This window comes from Pieris brassicae, chromosome 7 (genome assembly GCF_905147105.1).
Source record: "Pieris brassicae chromosome 7, ilPieBrab1.1, whole genome shotgun sequence".
Classification (NCBI taxonomy): domain Eukaryota; kingdom Metazoa; phylum Arthropoda; class Insecta; order Lepidoptera; family Pieridae; genus Pieris; species Pieris brassicae.
Window position 1 is genome coordinate 19762066 of NC_059671.1, and position 17808 is coordinate 19779873.

General features: G+C 31.7%; 1 protein-coding gene across 1 annotated transcript in view; it reads right to left on the reverse strand.

Moving 5' to 3' along the window:
* Nucleotides 1–462: 462 nt before the first annotated feature.
* Nucleotides 463–17808, reverse strand: part of LOC123711830 (cardioacceleratory peptide receptor-like) — a 53407-nt gene continuing 36061 nt past the window's right edge. The window contains exons 7-11 of the mRNA XM_045664657.1: nucleotides 13088–13267; nucleotides 8426–8521; nucleotides 5009–5189; nucleotides 2513–2645; nucleotides 463–1052 (exon numbers count right to left, since the gene is read on the reverse strand). Of these exons, the coding sequence (XP_045520613.1) occupies nucleotides 909–1052; nucleotides 2513–2645; nucleotides 5009–5189; nucleotides 8426–8521; nucleotides 13088–13267 (734 nt within the window). The 3' untranslated portion in view covers nucleotides 463–908. The remainder of the gene's footprint in view (nucleotides 1053–2512; nucleotides 2646–5008; nucleotides 5190–8425; nucleotides 8522–13087; nucleotides 13268–17808) is intronic.

Consider the following 17808-nt stretch of genomic DNA (forward strand, 5'->3'; position numbering starts at 1 on the left):
TTGCTATAATAATGTATAATTTGCGTCAATTTTGATGTAATTTATTTCCCTATGTTAATATATGGTTATTTTAGAAGTGTATAGTATATCTATTTATTTTTATATAAACTGCTTTTAACAAAAAGTTTCGACGCTAATAACATTAATAAACATACATGAATATATGTGTACAATGTGTAGATTCAACGTAGGGTAACAATAACGTCAAAGATCAAAAACGAGCATCAATTGAATAAAATCAAATTAAGTCTGTTTAACTGCAAGAACGTTGACTAAATAATCCTTGCAAATTATGAAAATTTTAATTTTAAATTACTCGTTGACGTTTGGGACCATCTAGTTTTCCACATACAACACACTGTGGACAAGCGTCTGTACGAAAAGCAAATATATATTTTCGTTTTTTTGCAACAAAAATATTGTTACTTTAAGTCTAACGCGGTGACTCTTTAAATGCGGTTTCATGAATGTATTTTTATAATTTAATAAAGAAGTCAAGTAACCGATCAACTTATTTGTTTTAGCATTGTGACCAGTGTACTTAGAAAGCGTATACAACATTTGAATTGTCTGTAAATTACAATACATTCGGTTGGGAACGAGTAACTTTTAACATCAGTTTTCAAATAAAATATATTTGTTATTTAATAGGTTTGACACAAATACGGCTGATTTATTTTGTAATAATAATTACAGACATATTCAAAGGATTATAGAGTCAAATTAAAGATTTAATTGGAAGTCATAAAAGGTACCCTAAATTAGTCGTTAAATAATACGTAGACATTAAATTTCGTAGCTGTTTTCCTAAAAAAATCGAATAATTCAATGGACTCTGTTCTAAAAGAAGTATAATCAAAATCTTACGTAATTATTATGGATGTAATGTGGAACAAATTAATCTGCCTTTAGAGAAAGGTGTCGTCCCGTCGGCGTAATGCCTGATGACAGTTGTTGTTAATTTGTATTTGATCGGGCAAGTTAAGCCTAACTTTGCGGGAATTGCTGGACTGAAGACGCTGGTTTGGATATTTAATGCTGTCATCTTTTACCTGTTAAAAATATTGTATTACATTTATATAAAGGGATAGAGATACACATTGTCAAATATAAATTTAGAAGCATTTATTAGTCTATGTATGCAATCACCATTTCTAAAAACATCTTTATTTTAGGCGTAAAATTGAGGACAAGTGTGATCAGTTAAGCTAGGTAAAGTTTTTTACGGCAACCCTAACCATTGTAGTGTAGTGGTAATAAGTGATTGTTGTGCTAAGTGAGTATTCTAATAGAAATATAAAAAATATATGGAATTAATCACTGTAATTTTTCGTAAATTAAATATAAATATTACTTAATAAAGAACCTACTCTTCACAATAATTTGTTTTAAAATATAACAATTATTACCTCCTGTTTCGCAATCACATTATTAATGAATCCTCTAGATTATGTTTTTTTTGGTACTAATAAATCTACATTTTGCGAATACTTTGAAAGTAGGAAAAAAAGCTAAAACATTTGGTCACCCTTCTGGTTTGAATACATTTTCTCACACATACAAATGTGATAAGAATACATGAATGTTTTGCTTTAGAATATTTTGTCAGAGGCAGAGATTTTTTATAAATTAAGTATGTCACGACGGAAGACATACCATTTATTAAAGCTCACAAAAGGCCAGAGTGTTTTATTCTATGTTTTTCATCAAAGCTTTTACAACATACAGATTTTTCTATATGCGCAATTAGCATTTGCCCTTTCAAGAAATATAGCGTGAGGAAACCATAAAGCATGTGTGAGGGAAATATATAAAGTCGGGACATAGACCAAAATTGATTAGCGCGACTCGAATCTGAATCTTCCCTTGTGAAAGAAAAGATGTTCGTCTATATAAATAATGGTATAGTATCAGGATGTAATACAGTTGTCTGATATGCCACGTTTACATCCTGTGGATTATATATTTTACAAAATATAATCGTCGCCGCATCTTAAGCAAATAGGATAATGGGCAATAAAAATAACTGCTTCATAAATATGTAATGAGTTCGCTTCTACAAATATTCAAATTACGCTTGATGTCGGGATAATCCCAAGGAACAAGCTTGTGACAGGGAAACGTTTGGTAAACATCCCAATTTATCAAATCACTTTCTAAACATTTTGTTACAGTATTGGTCATATCTGGAGCGCGGAAAGCGAGCCCCGTGTAAAAATGATATACCCAATGGCGCTACAACCATCTAGATTTGGGCCTCAGATTTGTTTTTGGGTATTTGTTTCGTGATCACTTTTTTTCTTAACAGATAAGTAAGTTATCAGCCTTCTGTTACGATGTTTTCCTTTACCGTATGAGCGAGTGATAAATGGTCACATAGACAGAAAGTCCAGTGGCCGGGAATTGAAACAATATCCTCATGGATGAGAGTCACGAGGTTAACCCAACACTGCTGAGACACACACTGGGACAAAAACTTAAAAAACGAAATAAATGAATGATGTCAATTTACCCGTATAGTAAGATCATGTCTTGTGCGCCGGTGGGATGACGTCAGCAACTCGGTGTGCGCACGCGACTCATTTCCAGCCGGGCTATCTCCGCGAGCCATCAAACACCACACCCACTTGTAAGGTGGAATGTTTCTATAAAAACAAATTTCATGATTGTGTATCAACAAAATAAATATGACCTAAATACTAAATAATTTACAATTATATACGCACATAATATATAACAAATTCAACATGAAACAAATCTCATCGACAGTTAGTACGACGCACTCGAAGAAATGGTTTCTTTCTAAATTCTTTTTACAAGTGAATTTCTATTAGTACACATATTTTACATAGAGTTTAGGAAAACAAAAATGACTTATTATGTGAAATCGACAGTATGGCGAATATATACAGCAATACCTTAAGTATTCATTAGTTACATACTGTTTGAATTATAGAAAAAATAATGACTGCTTATAAAGATTATATAATTTTAATTGTCTGTATAAGCAATTGAATAAAATACTTGTCTAACATAGATACTGGATTGTCATAATGTACTGGAGGAAATAACCCTGAAAAACAGTTACCCTACAGTGGGTGAAGAGACTTAGTGGATCTCTCGGCAATGAATCTGCCGATGAACTTGTAAGCAGAGGCTCCGTAATGATGCCTGCTGACTCATAGCCACTCCTTCCCATGCCCTTGTCGCAAGTGCGAACCTGTATTTGCCAAAATTCTCCGACAAACAACACGATGGTCGAGAAGCGCGGACTGCAGACAGTCCACAATGGCTCTGTCAGCAGTTAACTCGCAATTGATAAAGCGACTTCTAAACCTAAACAGAACTAATCTGAAAACTATCTCCTTAATACCTAAACATCTTTTTGTCTTAGGCGCGACAGACAGGCCCATGTGCAGAGGCTGTTTCAGCGCAGAGGAATCAGTCACCTACGTAGCCCTGGAATGCGAGGCTGTGGCTAAACAGGAGCCTTCTGTGCTTTTGAGTTACGCAGGCTTAGTTAGCCAGGACTTAACGCACAAAGGGCCTATTGAGAGGCTAATTGCGGAAACTGTGTCCACAAAAATAACCAATAAAAACTTGTATAACAGTTGTAATATAGCACTTAATAATTTTAGACTTAATACAAAGTTCGACCATTAATTTCCTTTCATTAACCCGAATTTTCAATAACAGTAAGAAACTTTTCTCCATCGGCAAAAATATTTCATGGACTTTCGGGTAATGAAACCATAAAACCGTTCACAACAATTAACAATAAATCATTTAAATCGTAGATAGGGAAAGGAATTGATTAAGAAGTAAGATTAATTTATAATATTAAAATGAAATATTTTACTAATACTTATATCATAAAGCTATTATTTCATGTAATAAATTTGCGATATTGGTTTTACAATTAGTGTTGTTTACCAATTTGTATGATGATTTGCTATTTTAATGGAGTACCGAGAGTTTTTTACATTGGCCTTTTCGCTCGGCCTCTGTCTTCTTTGCCGATGAGTAGGGATGATTTTATTGATGACAAATTTAATAACGTGGAATAAGTGATACCTGTATCTTATATTCCATAATAAACATATTTTATTTTTGATTATATTGTTTCCTTCAGGAACTGCTCATTGGAAATGAACTATTTTTGTATCTTTTTGTTAAGGAAGACATCAGTCTACAACTTAATTAGCGTGAAAGCGTGTGCCCTACGCTTTGACAAGTCGCACTCTTTTTAAAAATATTTCAGAGGAATGGCATACTTCTACATATGGTATTTCTAGGTTTAGGAATTTTTAATACTATTTATACTAAATAATTACTTAAGATATAAGTAGCTTAGAAGTTATTTAATTTGCCGATTTTCCACACAATTTTTACGACAAATTATTTATAGAAATTAACGACTATTCCAAAGAAAGATTGTTTTTTTTATTATCTACTTGATTCATTAGTAATTTTAACCATCGAAACTTAGAGAGGTTAAATATTCAAATAATACTTTGATACTGGTTCCTAGTAGGAATAGTTATCGTGGGTTCAGTTGTGAGTTTTTGTACCTTGCGTTTGAGTTTTGGTATCAAGGGCGCAAAATAAGTCCTACGGATATTGAGAGAATTATATACAAATCGTTATCGCTCTTTGAGTTGCGATGATTGCGTGCGAAACTTATTTTTCAAAATATACAACACTTTTATTTTTATGTAATAGGAAGCTCACCGCTAAGTAACATATTACCAGAAAGCTCGTAAGCGTGTTGTCGGCTTTTTAAGAATTGGTACCCTCTTTTATTGAAGGATCCTAAGTCGAATTGATTCGTAAATACTTGAGTGAGCAACTGGTTTCACATAGCGGTGGTGCGAGGCAAAAACTACCTTAAGGAACGCTCAGTTTCAGAACGACGGACGAGTCGATACGGATGGTATTTTGTATTTTGCCTTGACGTCAAATAATGAAACTTAGCTCAGTAAACTAAATTAAGAAAACAATATCTTACCTTAGGCTAAGAAATATCCGATTAGAAAATATGAAATAGATGACAGGATTCGCAGCTGAGTTGAGAGGTGCAAGGCTCTGGATTAATGAAGCGATCGCGATGTTCGCTTGTGTATCTGGGACGTATCCGTACACTTGCAACAGGTCGAAAATCATGTACGGTGACCAGCATAGTACGAACACTGAAAATAAACAAAAATTTCAATCTTATTTTGTTCTCGAATTGTGAGACGCAACATTTTCATAGTCAAGCCAAAGACAAATATTGTTTTGCTGAGTATTTTTTCTGTAGTATTTAAATTATTCAATATAAAGTTCGTCTAATATCATGACTCATATTAATAAATTATTTTTTTGATGATTTAGAAATTCGCGAAAGTTAAAGATTAGATATTAAATTTAACTGTGATATTCAATTTTGTAGTAAATTTGTACTCGACTAGAGTTCTTTGTATTTGTTGTCTTTTGTTCCACACATCTCTGTTTATTTTAAATCCTCTTGCATTGAATAAATCATCAACTACATAGCCATCAACTACACTTTGTGTTTGTATGTAATTCTTGTATTATTCATATTTTTAACGTTCCTTAAATATTTATGTAGTTATGGGTTTAATCCAAGTGAATTTTTGATGTAATGTGTTTCATTGAACGTCGCGATTCTCTAGGCAATTTTGCTTGAAGAAGTTTATAGACACTTAAAAATATCAAAAAAATAATTATTCATTTATTTATAAATTATCTTTCACTTGCATATACACATATTATAGAAAATAAAAACAAATTCAAATGTAAAAACAGATGACATTGAAAGCATTAAAATTTCTACTCTTAAAAAACCAAGATGTTTTAGATCAAATTTTTTATTCACTACATTGTATAATATTTTTATCATTTAAAAGAAAAGTATTCAAGGGATAAATGAAAAGTCGAGTCACGATTGAAATTGTGAATTTATAAGATTCTTTCGCGGTACACCCAACGTTATGTCAGTACGTGAGTATAGTGACTTCAGGCACACTTAGACGTTTTGAGGACATAAAAGGGTTCAATATATTATATTGAATTAAATGAGATTAAGATTTAAGTGACTGCCTGTAAGTTTAAAATATAATGTCTAGTTTACACCAAAGACACTTACATAAAAGATTTTTAAGTGTATCCATTTATTGCTATGTATTATGTATATTGCTGCATTTGTTGCTTAAAGTTTCGGACTTAGGCGTTAGAATTAACATTAATTGTTAACAGCGTTCGTTCAATATTCATTCCGATTCATCAATTACAATTAAGCATAACGCATCATCTCCTTTATAACCAGAGGCAAAATGTTAAACGTAAGTGTAACTATGTATATGAGATTGGAGAAAAAAAGTTATGTTTTAGTCTAGAAGATACATTTTTTGTGTAAATTAGTTAATTACAATTATAATTTTCATTTTCATCACTGTATTAAAACAATTATTAGAACATATACATATATTTACTAACGTGTTTAGTACAAATGCGTGTTGACGGCGTCAAAATACATACTTTTCTGTATGTTTTGGTTGTATCACAAAATTATGGTGATATATAAGTTCTATATGAACAGGCATTAACCAAATATCGTATTAAGTGCCAAATACAACTAAAGAGACCATTTCTTAAGAATCAATAAATTTTATGGCTTAATTAATTTGACGTGTTTCATAGTAAAACCGTAAGAATAACAATTTTGTCCACTTAGACATAATGGAAGCGATCGTAAAGGCTTTATGGCTGTGCTGTAGCTTTTCATGTTTATTTTCATAGCTTTTATAAGTTTTCAAAATAGGCGATAATATTATTTTGTCAAGCGATTAAGATATCGTATAATGGATAAAAGTTTAAGCGTCTAAACTGAAAAATTGTTTTTGGCACTGCGATAGTGACTTTGACTTTAACGTTTTTGAGATTTTTATTATTTGCAAGAAAGGTTTGCGTGTTTAGGTTATGGCGTTATGTTGTCGTTATTATAGATAAAAAGGCTTGACTTTCAATAGAAGAATAAAAATGGTTAGTTGAGAGAGTTGTACATGGTGAGAACAACACATTTTGAGTATTTTCAAATAAATTTTAATTATTTACATTACCTTATGTAATCAGTTTGACATTTAGACAGTTGTATACAACTGTTAACATGTTGAATTATTTAAATTAAATGAACAATATAATGTAAAGCTTTATTGGTTTAGCTGATAACAGTAAATTTTAATTGAAATAAAACATATTATAAAAAACAATTATATGTTACAAACTGTCCTATTGTATGAGTACATCTACAACTTTTATTAGAAACCATACTATCCAGTAAGCCCTGGGGCATGGGGCGGAAACGTTTTATTAATCGTTTTTTACAGTCTGTGTCTGAGACGTTAATAAACCTAAGACACACAAATTTTCTGACAGTTATATCCATCACCATGTAGGAGCTAAGTACATAGATGTGTCATTGATGCACAAGGGCTTCAAAGCACAACCACAGGTATGTGACTTTATCAATACACAAAATAAACAATTTCTGTGGCATCATGTCTGTACAATAAAAACAAAATATAATAACGAATAATTGATGTCAGCGGATTCAGAACGGTGGGGTCGTATATAAGTTGACTATCAATAAATCTACACAAAGGGCCCTTTGAGAAAATGAAGCGAATACAAATAGTGGGGAGTTATTTGACGTTTACATGATTTTGTTTTTCTCGTCAACTTTCTAGACGCTTATTAATTTTCCATTTATATTGGTCAGAATTTCTTTAACATTGATGAATGCTTTTAGTGTGATGAATTTGACTTTTGATTTCACTTGGTAAAATTAGTTATAGTTGTTCACAAATTGAAAACAGAAATGGACCGTGCGTCGGATTTGTCTTCTTTTAAAGTCATATGATCACGTCACAAAGGTATTGGTATGCTTTAAATTAAGTTTTGTTCACAGAGACTTGGTAATACATGAAGACAATGATGACTATACCACTTTAATAAACTGCTAATAAACTTCAATAATACACAATATTATAGTATATGCGATAAATATTAATAACACAAACTTTAATCCAATGTTTGACTGAGAAACTGAAATCTAATCGAGTAATCTCATTTCTAACTAACCAGCTTAGACTTTTGTTGTACAATTAAAAAATCAACACGTAACCTTACGCACGCAAATATAATATTAAAATATATTTTAGTGTTAATGAATGTTAAAACATTTTATGAACGCGTGAAAATTGTGAAGTACTTCTAAAATTATTACTAAGGTCTTGGCGGCGCGCTTAACGCAATTTAGTTTCGATTAATGGCGAAATTTTTATTTTCAGTCGGTGGACCGATCTCTTGACAAAGATATATTTTATAATACAGACATAGAATAAGTATCAAATGAAACACTTACCAAAAACTATAACGAACGTCATTTTAACGGTTTTGATCTTGGCTTTTGGGATGATGCCGCGACTGCTCGCACGTCTGCTGTCCAGATCATCGCTATCTGAAATATATATTTTATTACCACAAATAATATTGCTTTAATATATACTAAAAAATTATAAACGCCACAATCCGTGGTCTCAGATTTCTGTATCTGTTCCTCGATATTTTTTTTATGAATAGGCTTCTAGCAGTATATTGTCACTGTTGTTACGTTGGTTTCCTCTTGCTGTCTTTCTTCACCATACTAGTATGAGTGAGTGTTAGAAGCGCTCAGAGAAGGAAAATCTTTTGGTGCACAGTGCAAGCCGTGAATCGAACGCACGACGTCAAGCCTCTTGGCCAACACTGCTCTCTACAAGAGTAAATATATAGAGCAGAGAAGAGTACCTTAGGAAGTTACTGTTACAACATTTGTTTGTTGTAAATATACTTTAAACATTTCAGTGGGTACAATAAGTACAGTGGATAAAAAAACCTAAGGTTTGTTGTATTCTATAATTGTTTATATCACAAGTGAAAGAACAGACGAGGGTAAGATGAACAGAAAATTGGAGCAGACAAGCAGAAGCAAATATTTTACCGAGGTACAATAAACGGAAAAGATAAGTCAATTCAGAAGGTATACTAGGTTACGAAAACACACAGTGGCACACAGTGGTACAGTGCAAACAGAAATTCCAGTATTCTGAGGAGGCTTTTGCCAAAAAAGGGGCACACAGATAATATATAGAAATATAAATGTATTTAAATTAAAAGTATCTGTAAGTAATATTATATTTTATCTATCTAAAAATCATTGTTTGATATATATTTCTTACGCGATTTTTATTTCATATATTGTAAAGTGTATATTATACATTTAAAAAATGTACAATTGTAATAAGATATCATAACCGAAGCCTATTGAAATTCAATCCCGTCACATGACAGATATTGGTAATAAAATCCTTTGAGAGTAAAGGAATTCAATAAGATGATTGGTAAGGAAAAAGATATTTTTCCTTTAAAATTTTTTGATTCTTATTACGAATTCATTTCGTAATCACGTAGAGTATTCATAGGAGTTTTATTATCACGTTGAATTATGATGAAACGTTCATTCGAAATTATGTATAAAATATTTTATTATTAATGTTGGTGATATTAATTATTTCGACTATGTATTTGCATGTTGTTCCCACGAGAATGTAAGTTCGTGCTCGTATTTCACCATGCCTCCTGATGATAGAGGATCTTTGACAATCTGAGATAAATCTTTGTTTTTAATTCATTCATTACTTAAGATGTCATGTGAAACATGGTGTAATGGTTGCAGCTCGTTACAAACGTTATATAATACAAAAAAAAACTTGGCGATTAAAAAGAGTGGTGGAGAGTTAATTGTCAGTTTTTCAATCCCGTAAATGTAAAATTAGAAGCATTTAATGTATATTTCTTCATAAGTGTAAATCGTGTAACCTATATGAATAAATGATTTTTGACTTTGAATGAATATATAAGCAATTTATAAAGACGTATATATGCTATAAATGAAATGCTTTTTAAATATCATACTTACCTTCATCGTTCAGTGCTTGCCGATGCTTAACATGGAGAATGTGTTTGGAGGACGCATTCGATTGCGGACGAAAAATATTTGTGGTTGAGTAGCATAGAACGACGTGGCAATAATATACGACTTGAACAAAGTCGATAGAAACCCTGAGTCTAACTTGAGTGGAATAAAAAATACGCCTGTTTGAAATAACATATTAATATTTTATAGAAATTAGTTAGTATTAGTAGTAGTATTAAACTTGCCAATAATGGAATATTTATTATCTAGAGATATAGAACTGGAATGCGCGTGCGCCGCTTGACCGTTATCGCAAGCCTTAGCGGGTGACTGTTCCTACTGTCATTACTTGCCGTCTACTCTTTTGTTTTCAGTGCTACCCCATTTATTTTTAGTCATAATAACTAAATAGTTTCTTTTTATCCTAAATATTGGCTTTTAGGCTATTATGCTCCATCTTTAAACTAGGTATGTCAAAAATGCAAATCTAAACTAAATATTTGCATAGGTCCCAGGTAGTTCAATTTTAGTAAACCTTTCGAAATAATATAACTTTAGCTTAACTAACTTTATCTGTTTAAGTTTTAAAAAGGCAGAACGGTTTAAAAACGTGTTATGTTTATAAGTTTGTTTACAGTCTAGGAAATAATGTACACTGGTTATGTATCACTATAAATTTTTGTATAAAGAAATTGAAATTTAATTGATTGATGAAATATATTTTAATAGAGCTGAATGTAACCTGTGGCTTGAAGAAAACAACAAATGTTCAAACAAAGGGTAATAGAAATTTTCAACATTTTTACATAAACATTTGCTGTGAACATTTTCAATTACGAAACACGATATTCTTGCCTAAACAAATACAAAACGAATCCATATAATAAATATGTGAACGAATATGAAATCATAAGACTTTGATACCTTTAAATTTAATTTTAAATTAGATTTTCCGTTTAAGAGTACAAATATTATTATACCTACAAGCTGACCCAATGTTTTGCTACTACCAATATTGATATATTACAAAAAAAAAAATGTTATAAAAATACAAAATATTTTTATACACCATTTTTAATAAAAATTGTAAAAGTCGTTTCGGAGGAGGGTCGTATTTTCGGTTCTATGGGGTCTTAAAATCTAAATATTCATAGATATTAAGTTTAGAGCCTAACAGCATACATAATTATTAAAACGAACTAAATCATTCTTAATATACTTTTAATGCTTAGTGCTCATTTGTCTTTCTGTCAAATAGTATGCTGAAATAAAAAGTAACTGGGCCTTTAATAGAGATTTATGTACAAATTGTCAAGTCTAGCCGTGCGAAGCCAGGACAGACCACTATGTAGCTGTTAGTAGCTTAGGAGCGCACGTGTGGCTCGTTTACGCTGTTCAAAATTCAGATGTGGAGCAATTCATTTATCTGGGACGTTTAACACTCATACTGTGAGAAAACCATAAAGTATTAGTATTAAAAATTATTAAAAAAATAGTAGTTAGTAAAAGAATATTGAAAACTTTACCTACGCGGCAATAAAAGCAAAAATTATTAAAAAAAAACCTCAGACCCACATAAGATACAAGATGTTCAATGACAAAAGAACTTGTAGCCACTAAAAATAGAATAGACAAACTGTTTAGCCAAGACATTACAATGAACAATCTTCTCACATTACCATTAAATCAGAGATCGTTTTTGCCTTAATTTACCGAAAGATACAGTATCAAAGTTTTTCATCGGCATTTGTACTATATGCTATTGCATTTATATTTATAACTTTTTATAACCGCATAAACACAAAAATAATTTATATAGATCTTTTAACCAAAGAAAATACTAAAAGTGGATTAAAAGGATCAGGTGGTAGAAGAAGTACCGTATCTTCTAAACCATGTAGGGCCTGAATTTATAAATAAAGAATATGAGCAGAGAATAGAAATAAAAAACTTTATTGGGGATTTTTTTTCTTTCTTCATACTTCATGTAGGCGTTTCAAGCAATGATCAAGAAACTGTTACAATTCGTTGAAAGATAACTATGTGATGATTAGATTCTGTTGAAATGGTTCAATATTTACCAACGACATTTATTGCTACGAAGTTGGTGTTTGTAATATTCTACTAGATTTTAACAAATTATCTTTTAGTTATGTTTTCTTTAAATCACAATTAGTTAGCATCTTAGGGCTTATAATCATAACATAGGTCTGTTATGATAATCAGCCCGTCGCTAGAAAGGCACTGGGTCACTAGTGCGAGCTCCAAGACGCCAATTTTTTTGCTTGTAAAGCAGCTACGCATAATCATCTAAGGCATTCTATTGTCTTGGAGATTTTTCATGTGGAGTGGTGATGTCATAAAGGCAGTGTTCATCACGTATCGAAGCACGATATCCACATTTCTTAAGGCAGTTTAAGGCACTATGTAGATCCATCCAGCTGTATTTCGGAAACAATTCAACTTAGAGTTCTTCAAGAAAAGAGCATACCAATCTTAATAGGCTGGCAACACATTCACGAGCCCTCTGGCAATGAAAGTGTCTATGGGCGGCGGTATTACTTAACTTCAAGCCTCCTGCTAGTTTAACCCCTGTTCTATAAAAAATCCCATAATTTGTATTTGTATTAAGAATATTATAATAAGAAAAGAGAGCAATATTTCATCTTTGTAAAAAACCTTTTCTTATTACACTATATATTCATTCGTCTCCGTGACATAGTGATACATTTGCAATAATAGCTTCTAGTAATTATAGTTCCCGGCGTAAAAAAAAATTGTTCTTCTGTCCGGATCAAAAAATTGTATTTTACATTCTTATTAATATTATTATTATTTTAGAATTTGGTTTCGTTAACCTAATTAATTTCTAGTGTTACATGTAATTTATGTTTATTTGTTTATGTACTTCTTGTACTCTACCCTCAGTAGGTGTCTTATTTTCTATTTCCATAATAAGGTTGCCTGGAAGAAATCGCTTGTTGAAAGGCAACTCGCTAATAATTTATGTCACTTATTTTTATATGTTTGTTTAAATAACGAAGTGTAAAAAAAATATGTATTACTTACATTGGCGTGTAGCAGTTCTTTTACCAAGCACACGACGACTTTTTTGTCGTATCGTAACAACGATAACGCCGTAACACGCCGATATTATTAGCGCCGGCGCAACAAACAGTGACAGGAAGACACTTGTCATCCATATCCGCCATTGTGTTTGGTTGATGCCGGACCAACATTGTAGCGTGCCTGAAAGAACCGTTTTATAAATAATGGCAAACTTAAAGAAATATTTCTTTTTGTATTAAAAATTACCATTATAACATACAAATTTATTGTTCCTTCTATAAAAAGTCTATTTGACGGATGTTTTTGTTACAATTTCGATTGATACATGAATGACAATTAAAGTATGAAATTTGAATTTAATATAAAAATGTGTGCGTAAACTAAGAAGTGAAACTTCCTTATGACCTTATTTTTTGAAACATGATCTATTATGTGCAAGTATACAGAAATTGGTTAAATAAAGATAAATTAGATACAGTTTAACAAAAGGATTTTATTATCATAGACATGAATAATAATAAATAATACAATTATTTCATTTTACCTTATTACTACTAAGATTATTACAGAAGTTCATAAAGTGTAATATAATTTTTACTATCATTATTGTCGTTATATATAACCGAAAAATGTGACGCACTACCGAAAAATATAATATGGTATGGTATATGTAATATGGTAATTTTTTTTCCAACGCCGAAAAATAAGTTTCACTTCAAAAATTTTCATTTATTAAAATAAACTTCGAGATACATTTAATACTGCAACCAGTATGTACGTACGTGCTAGACACCAGACACACTTCGAAGCCTAGGACAGGTTACAAAGTGCGTACGCTCTTCTACGTCTTTCAACTTAATGTATTTGTTTGTGGATCAGTTTCTGCACTTAGACTCTAGGTACGTTGTGCGTAGACAACGTAATGTACGTAATGTTTAATTACTTAAAACATATGTAGAATTTGTTGGTTTTAAGACCCTCAATAATAATTGCACTTACGTCACCATAATTTGTGTTCTATGTATTATAGTGTAATAACTAAAAAATAAGAATATGGCTCTAATTCACTTTTGTTCTGAGTCAATTTCAGTTAATTAAATGTAATATAGAATTATTGGAGTATATACGTAATTCGACTTGCAAAACCTGCATTGACTGCTCCTGAGACTGCTCTCATGATGTTTACAATTGTTGTTCTACTTCAGAATATTTTTATTAATAAGAAAGACCGGTTGGTTTTTTAATCTCTTAGATCTAAGGCAATGCAAATTCTTGACACGACAGGAATAAGACGCCTAAATAGAACTAAACCTTTTGAGTTAATAAACCTACTGCAGTGACTAAAAGTGCGAGTGCGGTATCTGGAACACATAAACGTAGTGCATAAACACATAAATATTACAGAACACTAAGACTGATAATGAACATTCCCTTATTTTAAGCTATTAATTAGTATTGTAGAAAATTAAGTCAACATAATGTTTCTTTAATAAAATAAATATTGAATAGGCTAGATTGTAATTCATGTAAAGGAATTTGGAATTCTCTCTAATGAATTTATTCAGAAGAAAGAACATAAATTCAAGTATGACACATTAATTTTAATAGCATTTAGTTATGTAACATGTGAAAATCATTAGGCCTTACGTGGCTTAACTGAGAAATACTGAAGTTCCATTCTATGTTGGGTTTGGTGATAAATTTCAATAAAAGGGGTACATTTGGGTATAACAATACCTCGTAGATGATATATGTCTGCATAACGTTATGTATGTAGTTCTTGAAGTATGATTTTTAATTGAGGAAGACTCATGCAAAAAGTCAACAACGTGTTTTCACTCAAACTTTTAGCTTCCAGACATTAACGTCCAAATTGCGTGTAAATTATTTGAATCTATTTAGAATACCATTACGATTTAAGCTGATGTTAAAAGGTAATTAGAAAAAAATATAGCGCTACGTTTTGTCTTGGCTCTTGATGTCATAATGATGTCATAATATAGCAGGAAAACTTGGTACACAGCCTATAAATTGAGCATATAAATGCTACACTGAACTAGCCACTAGGCCAACACGCAGCAATGGTAGTACAAGCAGTAATGATCACTGCTATAAATGTATTTAAAAGAAAATCAATGGCGATACAACTTGTTTAGCTCTTGGCCTCAGATTTCTGAATCTGTTTCATAATCATTTGTTAATATAATAGGCAAGTAAGTGATCAGCCTTCTGTGCCTGATACACGCCGATGACTTTTTGGGTTGCAAGCCGTTTTCCTCGCGATGTTTTCCTTCACTGTTAGAGCGAATGATAAATGCGCATATAGAAAGTCCATTCAGCACAGCCGGGGATCGACCCTACGACCTAGGGGTTGAGAGCCGCACGCTGAACCCACTAGGCCAACACTGTATGTACTTTATAAATGTATTTATTGAGTAATTTTATAACTTTTCCAAATAATAATAAAAATCATAAAAACTTAATTCATGACTAATAGGTTGTGAACAAAATTGATATATCGCTGTCTGGGTAACTAGATAATAATTAGTCACTAGTATATGTTTAAAATAGCTTTAGAATAAGTAGGTTTAGTATTACAACTAATCAAACACCAGTCTTAAGACATTAAGTATGTGTGAATGGGGGTGTTTGCGCATGTATTTGAGTGCGCAGCTAAGAGTTGGTTTAAGCGTGCGCTGTGTCTGTGTTACTTTACGGCACCAGATTATCAGAATAATGCCAAAATACGTATTAAGTTCTCTGTAGATTCGAAATCCAATTCCGCTAGCGTAATTTTTCAGGTGGAAAAAAGTTATCGACACATTATTCCGTTACGCGTCACATTTTTTCAGTTTCGCGCCACCTTTTTCTTGTCCTTACCAAGATTGATTGGAAGAGATTCAAAGCCATTAATAAGAAAAATATAATAACGATAACAATGATAGTATTAATTCTATTACAATTAATGAAATTCTGTAATAATCTTAGTAGTAATAAGCTAATATGGAACAATTGTATTATTTGTGTCTATGATAATAAAAGCCTTTTGTTAAACTTTATCTAATTTAACTTTATTTAACGAATTTCTTTAAAGTTGCATACAGTAGATCATTTTCTGAAAAATAAGGTCATAAAGAAGTTTCACTTCTAGAATACTCACACATTTTATTTTATTACATTAAATTAATTTATATCTGTGATCAAGCGCTTCAGAAATAATTACAATCCAACATTGTAACAACGTTATGTCATTTATGCATTTGCACTTATTGAAAGGCCGGCATCGCACTTGCGAGCCTTCTGGCAAGGTGAGTGTCTATAGCGGTATCACTTGACATCAGATGAGCCTCCTGCCCGTTTGTCTCCTATTACATAAAAAAAAACTTGCGCTACTACAAAATATTAAAAAATAAATAAATCAATGGCGCTACTACCTTTTTAGGTCTGGGCTTCAGATTTCTGTATCTGTTTCATTATAATTTGTCAATCGAATAGTCAAGTAGGTGACCAACCTGTGCCTGACACAAGACGTCAACTTTTTGGGTCACTCATCGAGCTTATGTTAAATGCGCACACAGAAAGAAAACAGCCGGGAGACATAGTTTATGTTTTAATTTTTGAGCAACTTATATTTTTATTTTAAATAGCTTATTTACTAATAAAATAACATGATCTACACAACTAACCTACCTTAAATTAATTTTTTCTCACTAAATGACTTCTTTAAGTAGATATCTTTGAACCAGAAACTATCCTAGTGTCTAGGAAAATAACTATCGTTCGTTTGTCTGAACCTCAGTATGGGTGGATTCAACTATTAATACATGCAAATGGAGAAAGAAAATGGGAGGCAATTAGTGCGTTAAGACACAGGCAAGAAGAGGTGTAAATGATCAGTTCAGATACTGAAATCTGAGACCAATACCATGAGATGTAGCGCGTTAGTTGAAGTAACTTTTACACTTATGTTAGGCTAAATAATTGATAAAAGTGGATAATTAAAACTTTCCGTAACCCATAATAATATATTTTTATTCATACGATACTTCAGAGGGATTATCAATACCGAATTTCAACACGAACGAACATGCAAAAAATCCTTTGATATTAGGAAAAATATTCAGTAATAATAGACGTTATTCAATCAACTGTAAACTAGAATATTACCCACGGATATTTAGATATCTGTTCATCTGAATATCATTTTTATTTGTATCTCTCAGAAGAAAAGGTTAAGCCATAAACGCTGTGTTGGACTGTCATTGTTCAACATAAACCTTTTTCTTATATTAATTTTAAAGCAAAGTTGCCATACTGTCTTTTTTTTAATATAAAAAGGGGACAAACTGACGGGAGGCTCACCTGATGCTAAGTTATATCGTCACTGATAGATACTCACATTGCCAGAGGGCTTGCAAGTGCGTTGTCAGCTATTTTAGAATTGTTACGCTCTTTTCTTAAAGGAACGAAGCAGTCGATCCAATTCGACTTAGGGAATTGCTTTAGGATATACACGTTAATATATAATATTCAGCTGAGCCGTTTCTGTAGCACTGATGCCCTGGTGGAACTCGTACTCGTAAAAAACGGGAGTCACCAATAAAAAAAAATGATATAAATTTTTCTATCAAAATCAAATATATGAGCTGCATAGCTGTGAATTTGGAATTCTTAAACAAATAAGAGATATTTGATATTTGACAAAACGCCAATTTCATATG